This window comes from Phyllobates terribilis, unplaced genomic scaffold, assembly GCF_046119375.1.
Source record: "Phyllobates terribilis strain yellow unplaced genomic scaffold, ASM4611937v1 Scaffold_5__5_contigs__length_657084704, whole genome shotgun sequence".
NCBI lineage: Eukaryota > Metazoa > Chordata > Amphibia > Anura > Dendrobatidae > Phyllobates > Phyllobates terribilis.
The window spans coordinates 40,942,302-40,959,609 of record NW_027362765.1 but is presented as its reverse complement, the minus strand read 5'-3'; the positions used below and the strand labels follow the sequence as shown (position 1 = coordinate 40,959,609).

Sequence of the window (17,308 nt, the reverse complement as noted above, 5' to 3'; positions counted from 1 at the left end):
ACCTTCTACCCATTATTGGGGAGTGGGTCTCCCTTAGTTTTCGCCTTTGCATTGAAAAGCAAAAGCTGACTAAAATTAGGAGGAAATGCAATGCCCGTTGGAAGAGTCGTGGCGTTCAGAGTGGTTTAAGAAGACGATTTTAATGCCCCTTTGAAGAGACGTGGAGGTCACAGTAGCTTAACAAGACGGTTTTAATACCCCTCGGAAGAGACGTGGAGGTCACAGTAGCTTAACAAGACGGTTTTAATGCCCCTCGGAAGAGACGTGGAGGTCCCAGTAGCTTAACAAGACGGTTTTAATGCCCCTCGGAAGAGACGTGGAGGTCACAGTAGCTTAACAAGACAGTTTTACTGCCCCTTGGAAAAGTGGTGGAGGTCGCAGTAGCTTAACAAGACGGTTTTAATGCCCCTCGGAAGAGACGTGGAGGTCACAGTAGCTTAACAAGACGGTTTGAATGCCCCTTGGAAGAGACGTGGAGGTTGCAGTAGCTTAACAAGACGGTTTTAATGCCCCTTACAAGAGCCATACAGTACAGCATCTTAAAAACATTCCCATTATTGGGGAGTGGGTCTCCCATAGTCTTTGCTTATGCCTTCCAAGCAAAAGCTGACAAAAATAAGGACAGAGGAACTTTCAATAATGGCAACGCGGACCACGGTCACCCTGGTGGTATAGTGGTGGTGGAGGCTGAGGATAAGGAGAAGAACATAAAACAGCCGAAATGAGGTAGCGTATACCCATGTGTGGGTGTGAAGCGGTGCATGTGAATAAACCTCCCGAAATAACACAGTGGATTTGACTTTATGTTACTCTGCTGTCATTTGGTGGTGATGAGAAGTCTTGCCCTATCCAGCCCTTGTTCATTTTGATAAGGGTCAGCTTGTCAGCATTGTCAGTTGACAAGCGAGTGCGCTTATCAGTTCTAATTCCCCAGCGGCACTAAAAACTCCGATAACACGCTAGCGGCAGGGCAGGCCAGGACCTCCAAGGCGTACAGAGCGAGTTCATTCCAAGTGTCCAGCTTGGATACCCAATAATTAAAAGGCACAGAGGAATCACTTTCCATTCCTTGTGAGAGTACCCCGCGCCTCAGGGTCTGTTCGAAGGGAGGGTCTGAGAAAACTGTCCCAGAACGTTGACAGTGTTCCCTTGCCTCTGCTGGATTGGAGTTGCGTCTCTCTCACATGTACGCCTTGGTTGGGCAACGAACTGTGACCTCTGCCGCTAGCGTGTTCAGATGGGAATTTTTTTAACAGTTCTGCAGGAAGGGCCTTCTGGTACTGCCCCATTTTTGTAGACCTCTCCACCTCAGGAATAAGAGAGTGAAAGTTCTCCTTGTAGCGGGAGTCTAAAAGTGTCACCAACCAGTAATGACTGTCACCCAACATTTTCACAACGCGAGGGTCACGGTTAAGGCAGCGTAACATAAAGTCAGCCATGCGTGCCAGACTGGTATCGGGCAAGACTTCCGTGTCCTCACCAAGATGACGACTGACCATGCTCTCCTCCTCCTCCCCCTCCTCCTCCTCCCACCTGTCCTCAGGCCACCCACGCTGAACCGATGGTATGACAGTTGTACAGGTACTACTGTCTACAGCGCATGATACAAGCTCCTGTTCTTCCTCCTCCTCATCCTCCTCCTCCTCTCCCTCATTGTCCACCAATGCACGTTGGGATGAGATGAGGCTGGGCTGTGTGTAATCGACCGCTACAGCTTCTTGATCCATCTCATCATACTCTGGCTGCAATGCCTCCTCTTTAATTCTCTGCAGAGAGCGTTGCAAAAGACAGACAAGTGGAATGCTGAAGGTAATGATGGCGTCATCGCCACTCACCATCTTAGTGGACTCCTCAAAGTTTGTCAGGATGGTACATATGTCAGACATCCAGGTCCACTCCTGAGGTCTTATGTGTGGAGTCTGACCTGAATATCGACGGCCTTGTTGCAGCTGGTACTCCACAACTGCTATCTTCTGCTCACAAATCCTTTGCAACATGTGGAGGGTAGAGTTCCAATGTGTGGGGACATCACACACCAGTCGGTGTGACGGAAGCTGCAAACGCTGCTGCAACACAGCAAGGGCGGCGGAAGCTGTAGCCGACTTGCGAAAATGAGCTGACAGGCGGCGTACTTTGATGAACAGATCTGGCAACTCGCGGTACGATTTAAGAAACCGCTGAACCACGAGGTTAAGCACATGAGCCAGGCATGGTACGTGTGTGATCTCGCCTCGCCTCAGAGCCGCCACCAGGTTTTGGCCATTGTCACACACGACCATGCCTGGATGTAGGTTCAGCCACAGATCTGCCTGCTCTTTCACAGCTGTCCACAACTCACAAGCAGTGTGAGGTTTCTCACCTAAGCTTATGAGTTTCAGTATAGCCTGTTGCCGCTTGGCGGAGGCAGTACTGCACTGCTTCCAGCTTGTAACTGATGTGGTGATATCTGAGATGGAGGCTGAACATGAGGAGGAGGAGGAGGATGATGCGCAGGAGCTGTACACTGTGGAGGCAACTCTGACTGACAAAGGGCCCGCAATCCTCGGTGTGGGGAGGATGTGTTCCATCCCATGGTCCGACTGGGTCCCTGCTTCCACAATGTTTACCCAGTGTGCCGTCAGGGAGATGTACCGTCCCTGGCCACAAGCACTTGTCCACGTGTCCGTTGTCAGGTGGCCTATCCCAGTAACTGCGTTGTTGAGGGCACGGCAGATGTTTTGGGACACGTGCTTGTGTAGTGCGGGGATGGCACACCGGGCAAAATAGTGTCGGCTGGGGACCGAGTACCGAGGGACGGCCACCGCCATAAGGTTGCGGAAGGATTCCGTCTCCACCAGCCTAAAAGGCAGCATTTCCAACGCATGCAGTCGTGAAATGTGCGAATTTAGGACTGTGGCCTGTGGGGCGTCAGCTGCGAATTTCCGCTTTCGTTCAAAGGTCTGGGATATGGACAATTGAATGCTGCGGTGGGACGTGGACGTGGACGTTGATGCTGTTTCTTGAGAAACTGCCATAACAAGTGAAGACTGAGAGGAGGGGGCATCTTTGCATGCAGTATGGACAGGGGATTGCCTTGCACACACAACAGGGGGTTCTATTGCACGCACAACAGCGGAAGAAGCAGTGGTGACACCTGCTGACACTGGTCGTGTACCCTGGGGTTCGCCCCACAAATTCGGGTGCTTTGCTGCCATGTGCCTGATCATGCTGGTGGTGGTCAGGCTGGTAGTTTTGTCACCCCTGCTGATGCTGGCATGGCAGGTGGTACAAATGGCCTTTTTGGGGTTATCAGCTGAGTCTTTAAAAAAATTCCAGACTCTGGAAGACCTACAGGTTGTACTGGCAACTTCCCTCGTGTTGGTGTTACGGGGAACAGTTGGCTGCCTTCTGTGTGCGGCCACCACACTGCTTCTTCCTGCCTGTTGGGGTACTCTGCCTCCCTCACCCTGTGTGCTGCTGGCTTCGCTCTGCATGTCCTCCTGCCACGATGGGTCAGTTACTAGATCATCCACCACCTCCTCCTCTTCCACTTGCGCACCACGATCCTCCTCCTCCCTTCCTGGCAATTGTGTCTCGTCATCGTCCACCTCTTGTGACAAATTGCCAGCGTCGACTTCCTGTGGTCGTGGCTGTTCAAATATTTGGGCATAGCTACATGGGATCTCCTCTTCCACCACTTCAAGAAGAGCAGGCGAGGGGCATAAATCTGGAAATGGACCACTGAACAGCTCTTCAGAGTGTCCAAGTGTGGGATCAGTTGCTGTCTGACGACACTCGGCATGGTGGGAGGAAGGAGCATCAGGGTGAGGAGGAGTATGCGGTCGAGACTCACGGCTACTAAGATTTGACAGTGTGGAAGACAGACCGGAGGTGGTGGTGCCCAGGTAACTGGAAGTATTATCTGCTATCCAATTAATAACCTGTTCACACTGATCAGTTTGCAATACTGGTGTTCTGTGCTTCCCTAGTAATTCGGTCAAGAAGTGGGAGCGAGAAGATGTGGCTGTTGATTGTGGCACATTTTCACCGTGGCCATGGCCCCGTCCTCTGCACGCACCATCACCAGAACGTCCAGTTCCACGTCCCTTGCCACGCGCCTTGCCCATTGTAAAGGAAGTAAAATAGCTTACACTCGCACTATCAATGGAAAAAGGGTAATAAAAAGTATTTGTTTACTGTAGTGATATTCTTATTTTGTATGTAATCCCTTATGTACAGCGCCATGGAATCAATGGCGCTATATAAATTAATAATAATAATTTACTGGTGTATACCAGACTTTTTTAAATATATATATTTGCGGCTGAACAGTGAGCGACACACTCAAACTGTTTTTTTTTTAGATACAAATGGCTCAAAAGTGGATAATACAGAGGTTTGAACCGTGGAACTGCAAAACCACACTTCTGTTTCTCTGGCCTACACCAGACTATTTTCAACAGATATATTTGTGTCTAAAAAATCAGGGAGATACTATTAGTTTTTATTTTACGGCAAAAAATGCCAAAAGCAGGATAATAGAGATTTTTTACAGTGGAACTGCAAAACCACACTTCTGTTTCTCTGGCCTACACCAGACTATTTTCAACAGATATATTTGTGTCTGAACTGTCACAGACACACTTTTTTTTTGCGGGGGGGGGGAACACCAAAAGGTTAATAAGACGGTTATTTGTACAGTGTGAACGAGGAAAAAAAAAAGTATTTAGATGAAAAAAAAAGGATTTTTCCTGGCCCCCTGAGACCTGGAGCTAAGTCCAGCAATTTCAGCAACAGGAGCACACAGGACTGTAATGGAGCATTTGCTGGTATAACCACTGCGTCTTCTATACAGCCTGCCTGCCTCCCTGCCTGATATTTGGGATGGTTATTAGTCCTGAGAAGGACTGTTTGTTTGATCTGGCAGCCTTTACAGACCCTACACTAACTATTTCGCAGTATATATCTCTCCTTAAATCAGCAGCGCTGTCCCTACACTGTCTGATCCCAGCCGTCTGTGTCCAAGATGGCGGCGCTCGGTTTTAAATACTTGAGGTGACACTGTGCGGCCAGCCAATCAATGTAATGCCCACAACCAACATGGCTGCGGCATTACAGTGACTGGCTGACAATCCCTGCATGTTCATTGGCTCTGTAAAGAGCGCCAAACATGCAGGGCGGAGATCCGATCTCCCGCCCGAGTAACCCGGAAATGCTCGGTGCTCGCCGAACATCCCGAGTAGCGTGATGCTCGGGTAAGTACCGAGCAGTGTCGAGCATGTTTGCTCAACACTAGTAAGTAGCAATCCTAAAAGTCAATATCGACCCTTTAACAACGATTGCCACATAACTTGGTATAAAAGGCAAACTTTATTTTCAGACACGTGTTCCAAGGTGTTTAACCCTCCTCAGTGCAAAGCAAGAGTTCTGATTTGGCTGGATGACAGGCTTCTGACAGGTTAACAAGGTTAACGTCTCTCCTTGTGGAGAGTGTCAAGCCGCATAAATAGTTATAGGTCAAGCAATTTTATCCTAAGTCATCTGGTAAGGGTCTTTAAAGGGGTGATATTGACTTTTAGGATTGCTACTTCCCAAAGGTGTCATTGGAATTCAGGTCCTCTTGCCCTCTGAAGATGCAATACATGTTTTCATAGACATATTGCATGGCCTATAGCTCTCCTTACATCAGCTTGGCACTCTCCACAAGGAAAGACGTTACCCTTTACAAATCTCACAATCACAGTAAGGGCCCCTGGGTTGCATCTTCAAATTTGCTACTGATTGGTGGATCTGAGATACTCACACATAAATGTGGGAAAACAAGGACTATTGTTGGATCTGAGATAATCACACTTAAATGTGGGAAAACAAGGACGGTGTCACACATATACACAGACAGAGCAACACGTGGAAATATCGGAGATTGGCTTCTGTCTGTTAGACGTAGACTCTTCTGCTAAATGTAAATCAACGTATTCTCTACATGTGACAGTTTTATTTTTCTTCAGCCTGTGCATCAAAGATTCTTTCTATTAACCTTCATGTGGATGTCAGCTTTGCCTAACCTACTCCAAGCTCTGCATTAGAGAGAGAGAACTGTGCAGCCGCTCAGCTATCTCAGTGATGAGAGCATATTGCTTATGAATACTCTACCCTATGATTTAAGGAAGCAATCTGGGAGGTCAGTGAATGCTGACCCTACTGACTGTGGACTATAAGACGCAGAGATCTTGCATGGAGCCCCAGACCGAGGAAGATTGACAGTGATCTTGTGTTTCTCCCATTTTCTAATAATTGTGCCAACAGTTGTTGCCTTCTCACCAAGCTGCTCGCCTATTATCCTGTAGCCCATACCAGTCTTGTGAAGGTCTACAATTTTGACCCTGGTGTCCTTAGACAGCTCTTTGGTCTTGGCCATGGTGGAGAGGTTGGAGTCTGATTGATTGTGTGGACAGGTGTCTTTTATACAGGTAACGAGTTCAAACAGTTGCAATTAATACAGGTAATGAGTGCAGAGCAGGGGGGCTTCTTAAAGAAAAACTAACAGGTGTGTGAGAGACAGAATTCTTGCTGGTTGGTAGGTGATCAAATTATTTCATGCAATAAAAGCTAACTAATTATGTAAAAATCATACAATGTGATTTTCTGGATTTTTTTACGATTATGTCTCTCACAGTTGAAGTGTACCTACGATAAAAATTACAGACTTCTCCATTCTTTGTAGGTGGGAAAACATGCAAAATCATTAGTGTATCAAATACTTATTTTCCCCACTGTATGCACTATACAGTACCACTTTTTCTGTCCTGCTGATGGAGAAGCGGCATTAGACTTGGGCATGGTTAGTATTTGTGTTGTTTTTTTTTTTTATGCCTTCAAATCTATGGGCAAATAAAGTTAATCCTGACCAATTTGTTTAAAGGGGTTAGCTCAAGCTTCAAAGTTATCCCTTATCCTTGAGTAGGGGGGATCACTTTGCGATTGCTGGAGGACCGACAGTTGGGATCCCAACCAAACATTGAGGATTCCCATGTGAATGGAGCGGTGATTGATCATATGCACATCTGCTCCATTCACACATGGCTCTTCAGAGCCTCAGTTCTCAGGATCAGTGGGGTTACAAGCGGTTGTTCTCCAGTGATCAGGAAGTTATGGTCAGGATAAAGCCAAATGGCCTGGGGTCTTTGTGCACAACACCATCTTTTTGCCAAAATTTCACAGGAGTGCAGACAGGGTTGGGATAGAAAATAACTCACTCCTTTGTGCTTCCAGCAAAGCCAACGGGCACCTCTCCCTCCTGGCAGTGGTAGGGCAGAGTCTGTTTACCAAAAAATGGACTTTTCTGTCACTCTCCCTGATTCATACATTCATACAACTCACTGGTGATGCCAGATCTTGGAACGTGCGTACAACCTTGTCTATAAGAATAAACTGCTTCTAACAGTGCTACAGCTGAACGTTTCACTGTCGCGGGAATCCACCACACAGCTTCCGAATAAGCTGGTTGACCTCATTCCCAGGTTTTGGCACCATCTTCTGTTATAGCTTTTTGTTCTGACCCAGAGAAAAAGTATGGGATCACCAGTGAGGCCTTATTTAGGGAGATAGGCTTTGCTCAATATAAGCAAGGAGGGTTACTTTATACTCGCTCACAGATCGTCGGCAAAAGTTGTTTAACCAGACAGTAAGCAGCACTTTATACCATTTACAGACAAAGTAGCATCCCATGCTAGGTTCCCATGGGAAATTCCACCAAACCCCCTCCCCTCAGAGTTTATTTCATAAAATATGAGACTAGAAAAATCTTAACTTTTCTATATCCTCCCCTATCCCACACATAGGGTATAACTTCCAAATTGGAGACATCCCCTTTAAAAAGTGAGCAGGGGAATGACCAAATAAAGCAAAATTCTCTGAACCTTGCATAGCGCCTTGATGGGGGATGGTGTGTCAGGTCTGCTATTTTGTCTAAGTCTGACTTTGTAGATGGCACTATACACAATATGCAGCACAGTACTAGCGTCCGCCTCATCTGCAGCGAGTGTCAGCGGTATATCCTAGATCACATATTGCTGCAAGACTGGGATTATAGATAGCTCATCCTTGCTATTTATGCAAATTGTCTCTTCAGAGAGGAAGAGGATTTGAAGTTTCATGCCACCTATTGGAAGTAGCAATCCTAAAGTCAATCCTAAAAGCCTCTCACCCAGCCAAATCAGATCTCATACTTTGCACTGATGAGGGGCAACACCCTGAAACACTGTGTCTGCAAATTGAGATTCTGATTTGGCTTTTATCCTAATTCATATGACAAAGCTCGTTAAAGGGTCGATATTGACTCTTCGGATTGCTGCTTCTAATAGGTGGCACGAGAGTTCAAGTCTTCTTCCTCCCTTAAGAGGCAATTTGCATATTTAATTTCCGAGAGGAGCAGGCATGGCCTATAAGTCTCCTCACTCTGACATGCCAGGCTTGGTTTGTCACTCTCCACAAAGAGAAATGATACCCCTTAGATCCTGACCGTTTAAAAGCTCAGATGCCATGGCCAATAGGAACACGGCATCTAAGTGGTTAGACAGACTGAGAGGGCTACTCGGGTGACCTTACAGCTATAATTGCAGATTGGCAATAAGTTGTGATAGTAGCTGTAGTTTAGCCAAAGACATTTGCACAACGCGGAGCAATGCACAGAGAGGCAAAAATACACTGCGATACAGAGTCACTGTGGTATATTATATGAGTGAGCAAAAGAGTTCACTGTCAAGTTGTGTAGCAGTACAGAAAATACTTTTTTATTTTTACATCGATATGGCCATATGAGGGATTGCTTTTTGCAAGAGGAGTTGTGGTGTAGTTTTGAATGACGCCGTTCATTTTATCATAAAATGTGTTGTAATACAGGAAACTAATCCAAGAACTATGAAATTACGAAAAGAAAACCCGTAATGTAATTCAGCCATTGTTTCTGTTTTGTTTTTATGGCATTCATTATGTTATATAAATGACTTTGTGAGATGATTATCCAGTAAGGTATGACTACTTAAATTCTGAAAAAAAAACTCTAAAATGTATCTACATTATATTTTCAGGTCACAAGAACTGCACTCCCCCGTGTAACACCCTCTATCACACACGCACACACGTCAGCTCTACTCACTGCTGTTAGATACAGATGATGGCTGTGTAATACAGCCTTCATCTGCTGGTAATGATGCAGGCTCAGTTCCTGAGATTGCACCAAAGACAGGACCCACAACATGTACTATTGCAGCATATGTCAGGAAAGGGTTAAAATGAAACAATGAAAGGAACTTAAAAGCAGGTGTGAGTAAAGTCTTACAATAGAAGATGAGACATTACATTTTTTTTAAAATTCCCTGCCAACTAAAGTGGATTATTACTGTAACGACGTCCCGCTGCTTTATACATTTTTGACTGTTGCATGACAGACTGTTCCATCTGATGGAATTTTGCATTACTATTATCACTGTCAGTGACTGCTGAAGTAATGTTTTGTGATGGCACACTATCTCATAATGTCCAAGAGACCAGGAGGGGACCAGGGATAGATGTCTATAGAAGCTCCAGGTGTGATTAATATACTGTATTTTTTTTAGACTTATTTTGATCAAGTTTAGCAAAAACAACAGAAAATTGTTATATTAATCAATATTATAATCATTCAATTATAATTGAAAATGGTCTAAAAGTTTTTTTTTTTTTAAATTAACACTTTATTTTTAGTTAAAATCACCTAGCCCTAGTTTTCTCTCCTAAGTTCCCCTCTATCATACCCATATTCAGAGCCTGCACTCCCAAGTCCCTCTCTATCACACACACAGACTGCACCCGCATGTCCAACTCTACAGACAAGTACTGTACTAACCTGTCATCACAAACTAGAGGGACCAGTCCTTACAAAGAGAGAATACAACATCAACACATTATACCTCCTCATCCTATGATCTCCAGTAATTGTATTTATTACATGGGATCTTTATGATGTTACATCACCATCTTCTTCCCATTCAGGTCCCTACAATATCGGATCCTCTCAGTGGAGATCTTCTATATAAGAGAATATTCCTGATTGACCCATCAAGGATGGATAGGGACAGGAACAAGATGGCGGAGAGGATATTGCCCCTCACCCTAGAGATCCTCTTCTGGCTTACTGGAGAGGTGAGAGATTCTGATGACGTCACATTACATCATTCTTATCTATGGGAATAACAGATGGACAGAACTGGAGAGGTGAGGACTCTGGAAATGTCTGTAGTGAGATTTATTAATGTGTCTCTCCATAACCAGGATTACACAGTAGTGAAGAAGACCTCTAGTGATCGCTGTCAGGACCCTGTGTCTGAGGGATGGGGAAGACCCCTGAGCCCAATCACAGGGCCTCCACCTCACCCCCTAATACATGAGGATATCAATGACCAGAAGATCCTAGAACTCACCTACAAGATGATTGAGCTGCTGACTGGAGAGGTGACACTGCTGGGAATGCTGGGACATTCTACAGTAACGCTATGAAGGGATCGAGGGGCTGATTGTTTCATTTTATATGTCAGGTTCCTATGAGGTGTCAGGATGTTGCCGTTTATTTCTCTATAGAGGAGTGGGAGTATTTAGAAGGACACAAAGATCTGTACAAGAACGTCATGATGGAAGTTCCCCAGCCCCTCACATCACCAGGTAACAGACAGGACTAAATACACATGGCCTATAATTATCTGTATGTAAAGAGTGAATTCAGTCCCTGTATGTGTTTCCTCCAGATCTATCCAGTAAGAGGACAACACCAGAGAGATGTCCCCGTCCTCTTGTTCCTCAGGACTGTAAACAACAAATTTCCAATGTTTCTCAGGATCATCAGGTAGATGGAAAGAAGGTGTCATGATATCTTCCCTATGATGTGTAGACGACTGTGAAGGTCTTGTGTTCAGTCTTGTTTTATCCACCAGTATTATATGTTTTATACTTGTGTAATGAGAATGGTGGAGATGGCAGAATTAGAGCTGATCATAGATGTGACTTCTACATCTGTCTGTGACTTTTGCAATATTTGTTTCAGGGTAAAGATCTGACCCATATTAATACTACAGAGACATATGTGATGGGTGATGAGTGGTGTAAAGAGGATATTCCTACATATGACTACCCAGGTGAGTAGTAACCACTAACTGCAGAGAAGTCAAAGATTCTTCTCAGTCACCCTCTGTGGCTGCTTTATCGACAGTGTATTCTCATTATATCACAATCGTGTGGTCACCATTCTGCCTCTAGAATGCCACATGCTCCTCCACTCAACAAATATTTCCATTACTTTGGGCATTGGAAGACTTTTTGTTGCATAGTCCTCTTTTTGGCCAGAGCTTACAGTCCAGTGATTCCACACTACTCCTGGAAGCAGGATATGCTGACCCTTAGCTTCTCAGATCTCTAAACTGCAAAGCCAAAGAACAGCATACAGCTTAGAAAATCATTAGAGGAATAATATCATCCATATCATGGGCTTATAAGAGAAAGCGGAGGGTAATGATGCTATTGTCTTCCCGAATACTGGCATCTCTTTGGATGAATCTACCATCTCTCCCTTCTGTGTTGCTGAATGTGCTCATATGATCTGTACAAGACCAGGTCCAGTCTTTCTGGCTAAACTTTGCTTTTATGTCTGAGATACTTTAGCCTGACTTTTCAGTTTCCGTGATCAAAAAATAGACAAACTTCAAAGAGGTTCATGAAAAACTACACAAAAAACATTACACTTATGGCGTATTATATCTCTAAGTTGTGCGCGGTTGGTGGCTCTAATGACTCCTAAGCCATAAATTCCATTATGTTTTTGATTCTAAGAAATTCAGAATACTGCACAATCTCTCCTAAAATAGAGAAAACCAACATTTTGTCTACTCATAGTATCTTTAAGGGTCCATCATAAGTGATTACAACTCCTGTTTAGTGTTAGACCTCTCTCCCCTGAACATACTGTCTTGATCGGGATCTATATGTTGCCATGTTATTGGGTTTTTTTGTTTGTTTTTTTACTAGGTCTTCTATTTCTACACATTTCCTATCTATATGTTTGATTGTTGTATCATTGGCCCACCTCCCATCTGCAAGTTTCTGTTGATCTTTAAAAAAAGGTCTCCATTGTCTCTACCAAATGTCAGAGACCTAAAGTTAAGACACCTCAGCTCTGGACTATGATAAAAAGTTATTTTTTTTATTTTATTTATATACAGCCATCATAGTCTACAGCACTTTACAGACATTATTATCATTGCCTCCATTGGGACTCACAAACAGGGCTGTGGAGTCGGAGTCAGAGTCGGAGCCCATTTTGGTGGAGTCGGTATAAAATGGACCGACTCCGACTCCTAAGATATATAATAAATTGGGTACAGTAGTTCAATGCAGTTTGTGGGGAATATTTTTTTATAAGAATTTGGGAAAGTTATGAAATGTCCTATTCCTGATCTAAGGGTCTAGACTTTTAGCTGAGATGAATCTGTGCTACAGTAAATTTATCACTTAAACATGAGCCATGTATGAGGGAGTCGGTGTCGGTGTCATGGAAATTGAGGAGTCTGAGTCGGAGGTTTGGCTTACCGACTCCACCGCCCTGTCACAAAGTATGTCATTGGACTGTTGGATGAAACCCAGACAATTCGAGGACAACATTCAAACTCCTTACAGATGTTTGCTTTGGTGGTATGCAGGACCCTAGTGCAGCAAACCTACAGTGCTAACCACTGAGCCACCATGCTGCCTAATATGTTTTCAAAAAACTCGTCTTACAGAAAATATTGGCCCATACGATAGTTTGGATTACCAAGAGCCACCAAGTCACATAGTCCAGAGATTTTTCACAACTAGTTACTAAATCATTACCGATAAAAACTGTTGGGGCAAAATACGATCGTTTTAGTAGATATGTTATTGTCTATGGTCACAGTTTATATCTACTGTAGTTATCGCCCAAGATAATCTGATTAAAACCCCTTGCCACGGCAGCCAATTTTACTATTCCTAACCATGCCCTGTTTTTCAAATCTGACGCGTCATTTTACATGGTAATAACTTTGGATGCTTCTTCGATTCGGAATGATTCTGAAAATTATTTTTTTTTTGTGACACATTGAACTTTGTTAGTGGTAAATTTAAGTTGATATATTTTATGATCGTTTATAAAAAAAAATCTAAAATTTGCCAAACTTTTGCAGAATTGGTAATTTTTAAACTTTGAATTTGTATGCACTTAACTCAGATAGCGATACCACACACAATAGTGACCAAATACCGTATTTTTCGGACTATAAGACGCACCAGACCATAAGACGCACCTAGGTTTTAGAGGAGGAAAATAGAAAAAAAAATGTAAGCAAAAAATGTGGTCATGATGCCCTGTTAAGGGAAAGGGGGTCTGCTGCTGACACTGTTATAGGGGTAATGTCCCCCAATTCTGTTAATATCCCCATCCTGATATATATGGCCCCCTCCTTCCTGTTATATGTGGCCCTCATCCCCATCCTGATATGCATGGTACCCCAATCCCCCATCCTGGTATGTATGGCACCTTCATACCTCTTCCTGGTATGTATGGCACTCTTCATCCCTGTATGTATGACCCCCCCTCATCCTGGTATTTATGGCCCCCCCTCATCCTGGTATGTATGGCCCCTTTCATCCCTGTATGTATATCCCCCCATCCTTCATCCCTGTATGTATAGCCCCCCTCATCCTTCATCCCTGTATGTATGGCCCCCCTCATCCTTCATCCCTGTATGTATGGCCCCCTTCATCCCTGTATGTATGGCCCCCCTCATGCCTCATTCCTGTATACATGGCTCCTTCATCCCGGTATGTATGGCCCCCCTCATCCCTTTTCATGGTATGTATGGCACCCTTCATCCCTGAATGTATGGCCCCCCTCATCCAGCTATGCTTGGCACCCCCTGATCCCCGTCACGCTGCACAGAAAAAAAATAAACTTTCATACTCGCCTCCTCTCTCCTCCAGCGCTGTGTTCCGCTCTGTGCCAGAATAGTCACTGCTCCCCACGCCGGGACCGCGTGCGTGGGGAGCAGTGACCATTCATTCTCCCAAATAGCGCGCATGCTGTAGCCGCAGCGCGGCTCCTGCTGCGCCCATCTGTCAGTGTGCCCACTATTGAAGGCCATGAATATTCACCACACCCATGGGAGTCCCAGCGTGGGGAGCAGTGACTATTCCTGCACAGAGCGAGACACCGCGCTGGAGGAGAGAGGAGGTGAGTATGAAAGTTTATTTTTTTTCTGTGCAGCGTGACGGGGATCAGGTGGTGCCAAGTATACCTGGATGATGGGGGCCATACATACAGGGATGAAGGGTGCCATACATACCGGGATGAGGGATGGGGAGGGCCATGCATAGAGGGATGAAGGGTGCCATACATACCAGGAGCCGTGCTGCGGGCACAGTGTAGGCTGCAGCATGCGGTTGCTGCCTGTGCACCGCTACTCCGTCACTGTTGCTTCTCTCATATCCCCCACCACACACAGCCACAGTATTTATGTATATCGGACTATGACGCACCCCCACTTTCCTCCAAAATTTTGGAGGAAAAGAGTGCGTCTTATAGTCCGAAAAATACGGTAACACTTTCTGTTTTCTTACTTTACATCGGCAGCATTTTTCAAACATCCTTTTATTTTCTTTTGTAGCATGTTAGAAGGCTTAAAAGTTTAGCATCCTATTAACATATGTTCTTGAATTTTACAAAACCTATAGTTTTGGGTAACAAATCACTTTTGAAATGACTATAGGGGACCTATATGTTAATTGCATGTCTCATTGCATCAAAAACTACATTCCTACTGTAAAAATAGCAGCACTCCAGTCGTGAGATAGTGAAACGAAACAGTGGTCTTTATTCACCCATGTATGTGCGACTGTTTGTCTCTTCAAACTGTGACTCTTTCTCAAGTCATAACACCACATTCAGTTAGTTCATTAACTTTTTAAGGACTTTACAGGAATTAACATAATTTTTTAATTTTCACAAGGAGTATTAGGAGACCCCACAATTTATTCTTCAACTCCTGCTGAATTTAAAATCCCCTATATTCATATATAATATATTGTATAGCATAATCCAGCCATCTTTCTTGGATGGAGAGAAAATGGTCATGAGCACCTACCCTAAGGCTGAGAAGTTAGGGGGGACATTTGGCTTTGGAAGCGTAGCTTTTGCTGGATTGGTTTAAAAAGCTCATGTTGTTTTTTAAGAGTCGTTGGGCTACTAGTTATATGGAAATTTTCTATTTTTCCATTGTTATATGAAGAACCTGAGTGGGGGCTTACTTTTTTTTTGTGAGATGGGTTGAAGTTTTTCTTATCAATTTAAGCTACAAAAGATTTTTTTATGGGTTTTTATTCAACTATTTAAGGAATCTGGGTAGGAAAAAGACTGGGACAGAAAGGGAGCGCTACCTGAGCGCAATAAATAGATTCAAATGTAGGAAAAAAATAAAACCTGTATATGCTAGACAAGGCACAACTCTGGTATAAGTTTTGTATCTTGGGTGGGGTCACCAATGATGGTATGCAGCTCATCCCAAAACCGTGGTAATTCCCTTGCTCTTGCCCGACAATGGACTCCACGTGTAAGAAGGAGAAAACAGTAATCCTGGAGGCTGTCCCGTGTGGATATATGGAGATCCCCGTACTGAAACTTGATTAAATCCGTGGGTATGTGCTAGTACCACAAATCCCAGTCGACTTTTTAAAAAAAGTTTTCAATAAAAAATAAAAACATTTCAAAAGTCATAATAGCAGATGACTGTCAAATGGTCGCACAACGTGTTTCTGCTCGTAAGAGAAGAGCCTTCATCAGGTGCATGGTACTATACAACTAAGAAACTTTATATACCCATTGCCGTTCATTAGAAGGCAGGATGTTCTGTGCTCATAGTTCATTTAGAACAGCTGATGACCTCTCTGGGTAATATACACACCTACCATTGTATTATTCCCCGTGTCACTCAGCACACAATATCTTCACTAACACAGCAACACCTACTTTAAAAAATCATCACATTTCTAAAATATATATTTAATAACTAACACAAATCCATTTGCGGCCCTATAGTGCATTTTAACGGCATAGAGGACCCACAATATATATGAATTGATTCTAAATTAATCTATAGAAATTTATATAGTGTTTTATCCATAACATACTCATCTCCTAGTGCCAGAATCATTTATATCGTTAACTCTACTAAAGGCTAAATAGTTTATATCCATTGTATTATGTATTCATACTCATATGGATTTTTCTTATTTAAAATGAGTGGATGTACAATCGTCACAATCCGCCAAGGACAACCCATGCATGGTAAGTAAGGTAAAATAAAATCAGGTACTAATTAATCATAGAAGAAATCATGTGCACTAATACAGTGTGGCTATCTAGTGGATGGTAGGAGATATTACAGCAAATTGAAAATTATAGCCATTTTAGGAAATAGTTTTCAAAGAGGAAAATATTGCATTTTCCATTTGGGATTTGACTCATTGTCACTATCATTTTTGGCAATTGTATTATATATTGTCTGCTACCTCATTACATTTTCCTATTAGGTAGGTGCCCATGACCATTTTCTCTCCATCCAAGAAAGATGGTTGGATTATGCTATACATGATTTCTTCTATGATTAATTAGTACCTGATTTTATTTTACCATACTTACCATGCATGGGTTGTCCTTGGCTGATTGTATCTATACTGGGTGATGTGTCGCTCTGTTCTGCATCTTTCTCCCCATATTTTTAGTGTCTTTTGTTTTATTTATTCAATAAAAATATTCTTTTACTTTATTGGGTTTATACACTTCCTGTCTTTTTTTGGATAAATATTGTGTTTGGGAGTATCCTTACATTGTATATGGTCAAATATAAGTATTAATTATTCAGTATTCTCAGCAATATTTGGTTTGCAATATGTTATGTACTATGAACTTTCCTCCTACGCACTGATCCTATGTGTAACTCTCTTCCGCAAGAGTGCTTTATCTAGGCTTTAACTTTCTGGCATATGCCCTAACAGGACTTTGCAAGGCACATATACACACACATGGTAAAAATTGTTGGTACCCCTCGTTTAATGAAAGAAAAACCCACAATGATCACAGAAATAAGTTGAATAACTTGTCTGACTTTCATTTGTTCATTTTCATAGATTTTTAATTTATTATTACTTTTGTCAGATTCAAGTTATTTCTGTGACCATTGTGGGTTTTTCTTTCATTAAACGAGGGGTACCAACAATTTTGACAACTTGT

General features: G+C 43.3%; 1 protein-coding gene across 2 annotated transcripts in view; it reads left to right on the top strand.

Annotated features, from left to right (window-relative positions):
* Positions 1 to 17,308, top strand: part of LOC141270688 (uncharacterized) — an 88,334-nt gene that overhangs the window by 43,273 nt on the left and 27,753 nt on the right. For both annotated transcript variants that reach the window (XM_073680787.1, XM_073680786.1), the window contains exons 5-9: positions 10,012 to 10,161; positions 10,291 to 10,470; positions 10,554 to 10,677; positions 10,761 to 10,858; positions 11,057 to 11,147. In XM_073680787.1, the coding sequence (XP_073536888.1) occupies positions 10,012 to 10,161; positions 10,291 to 10,470; positions 10,554 to 10,677; positions 10,761 to 10,858; positions 11,057 to 11,147 (643 nt within the window). The remainder of the gene's footprint in view (positions 1 to 10,011; positions 10,162 to 10,290; positions 10,471 to 10,553; positions 10,678 to 10,760; positions 10,859 to 11,056; positions 11,148 to 17,308) is intronic.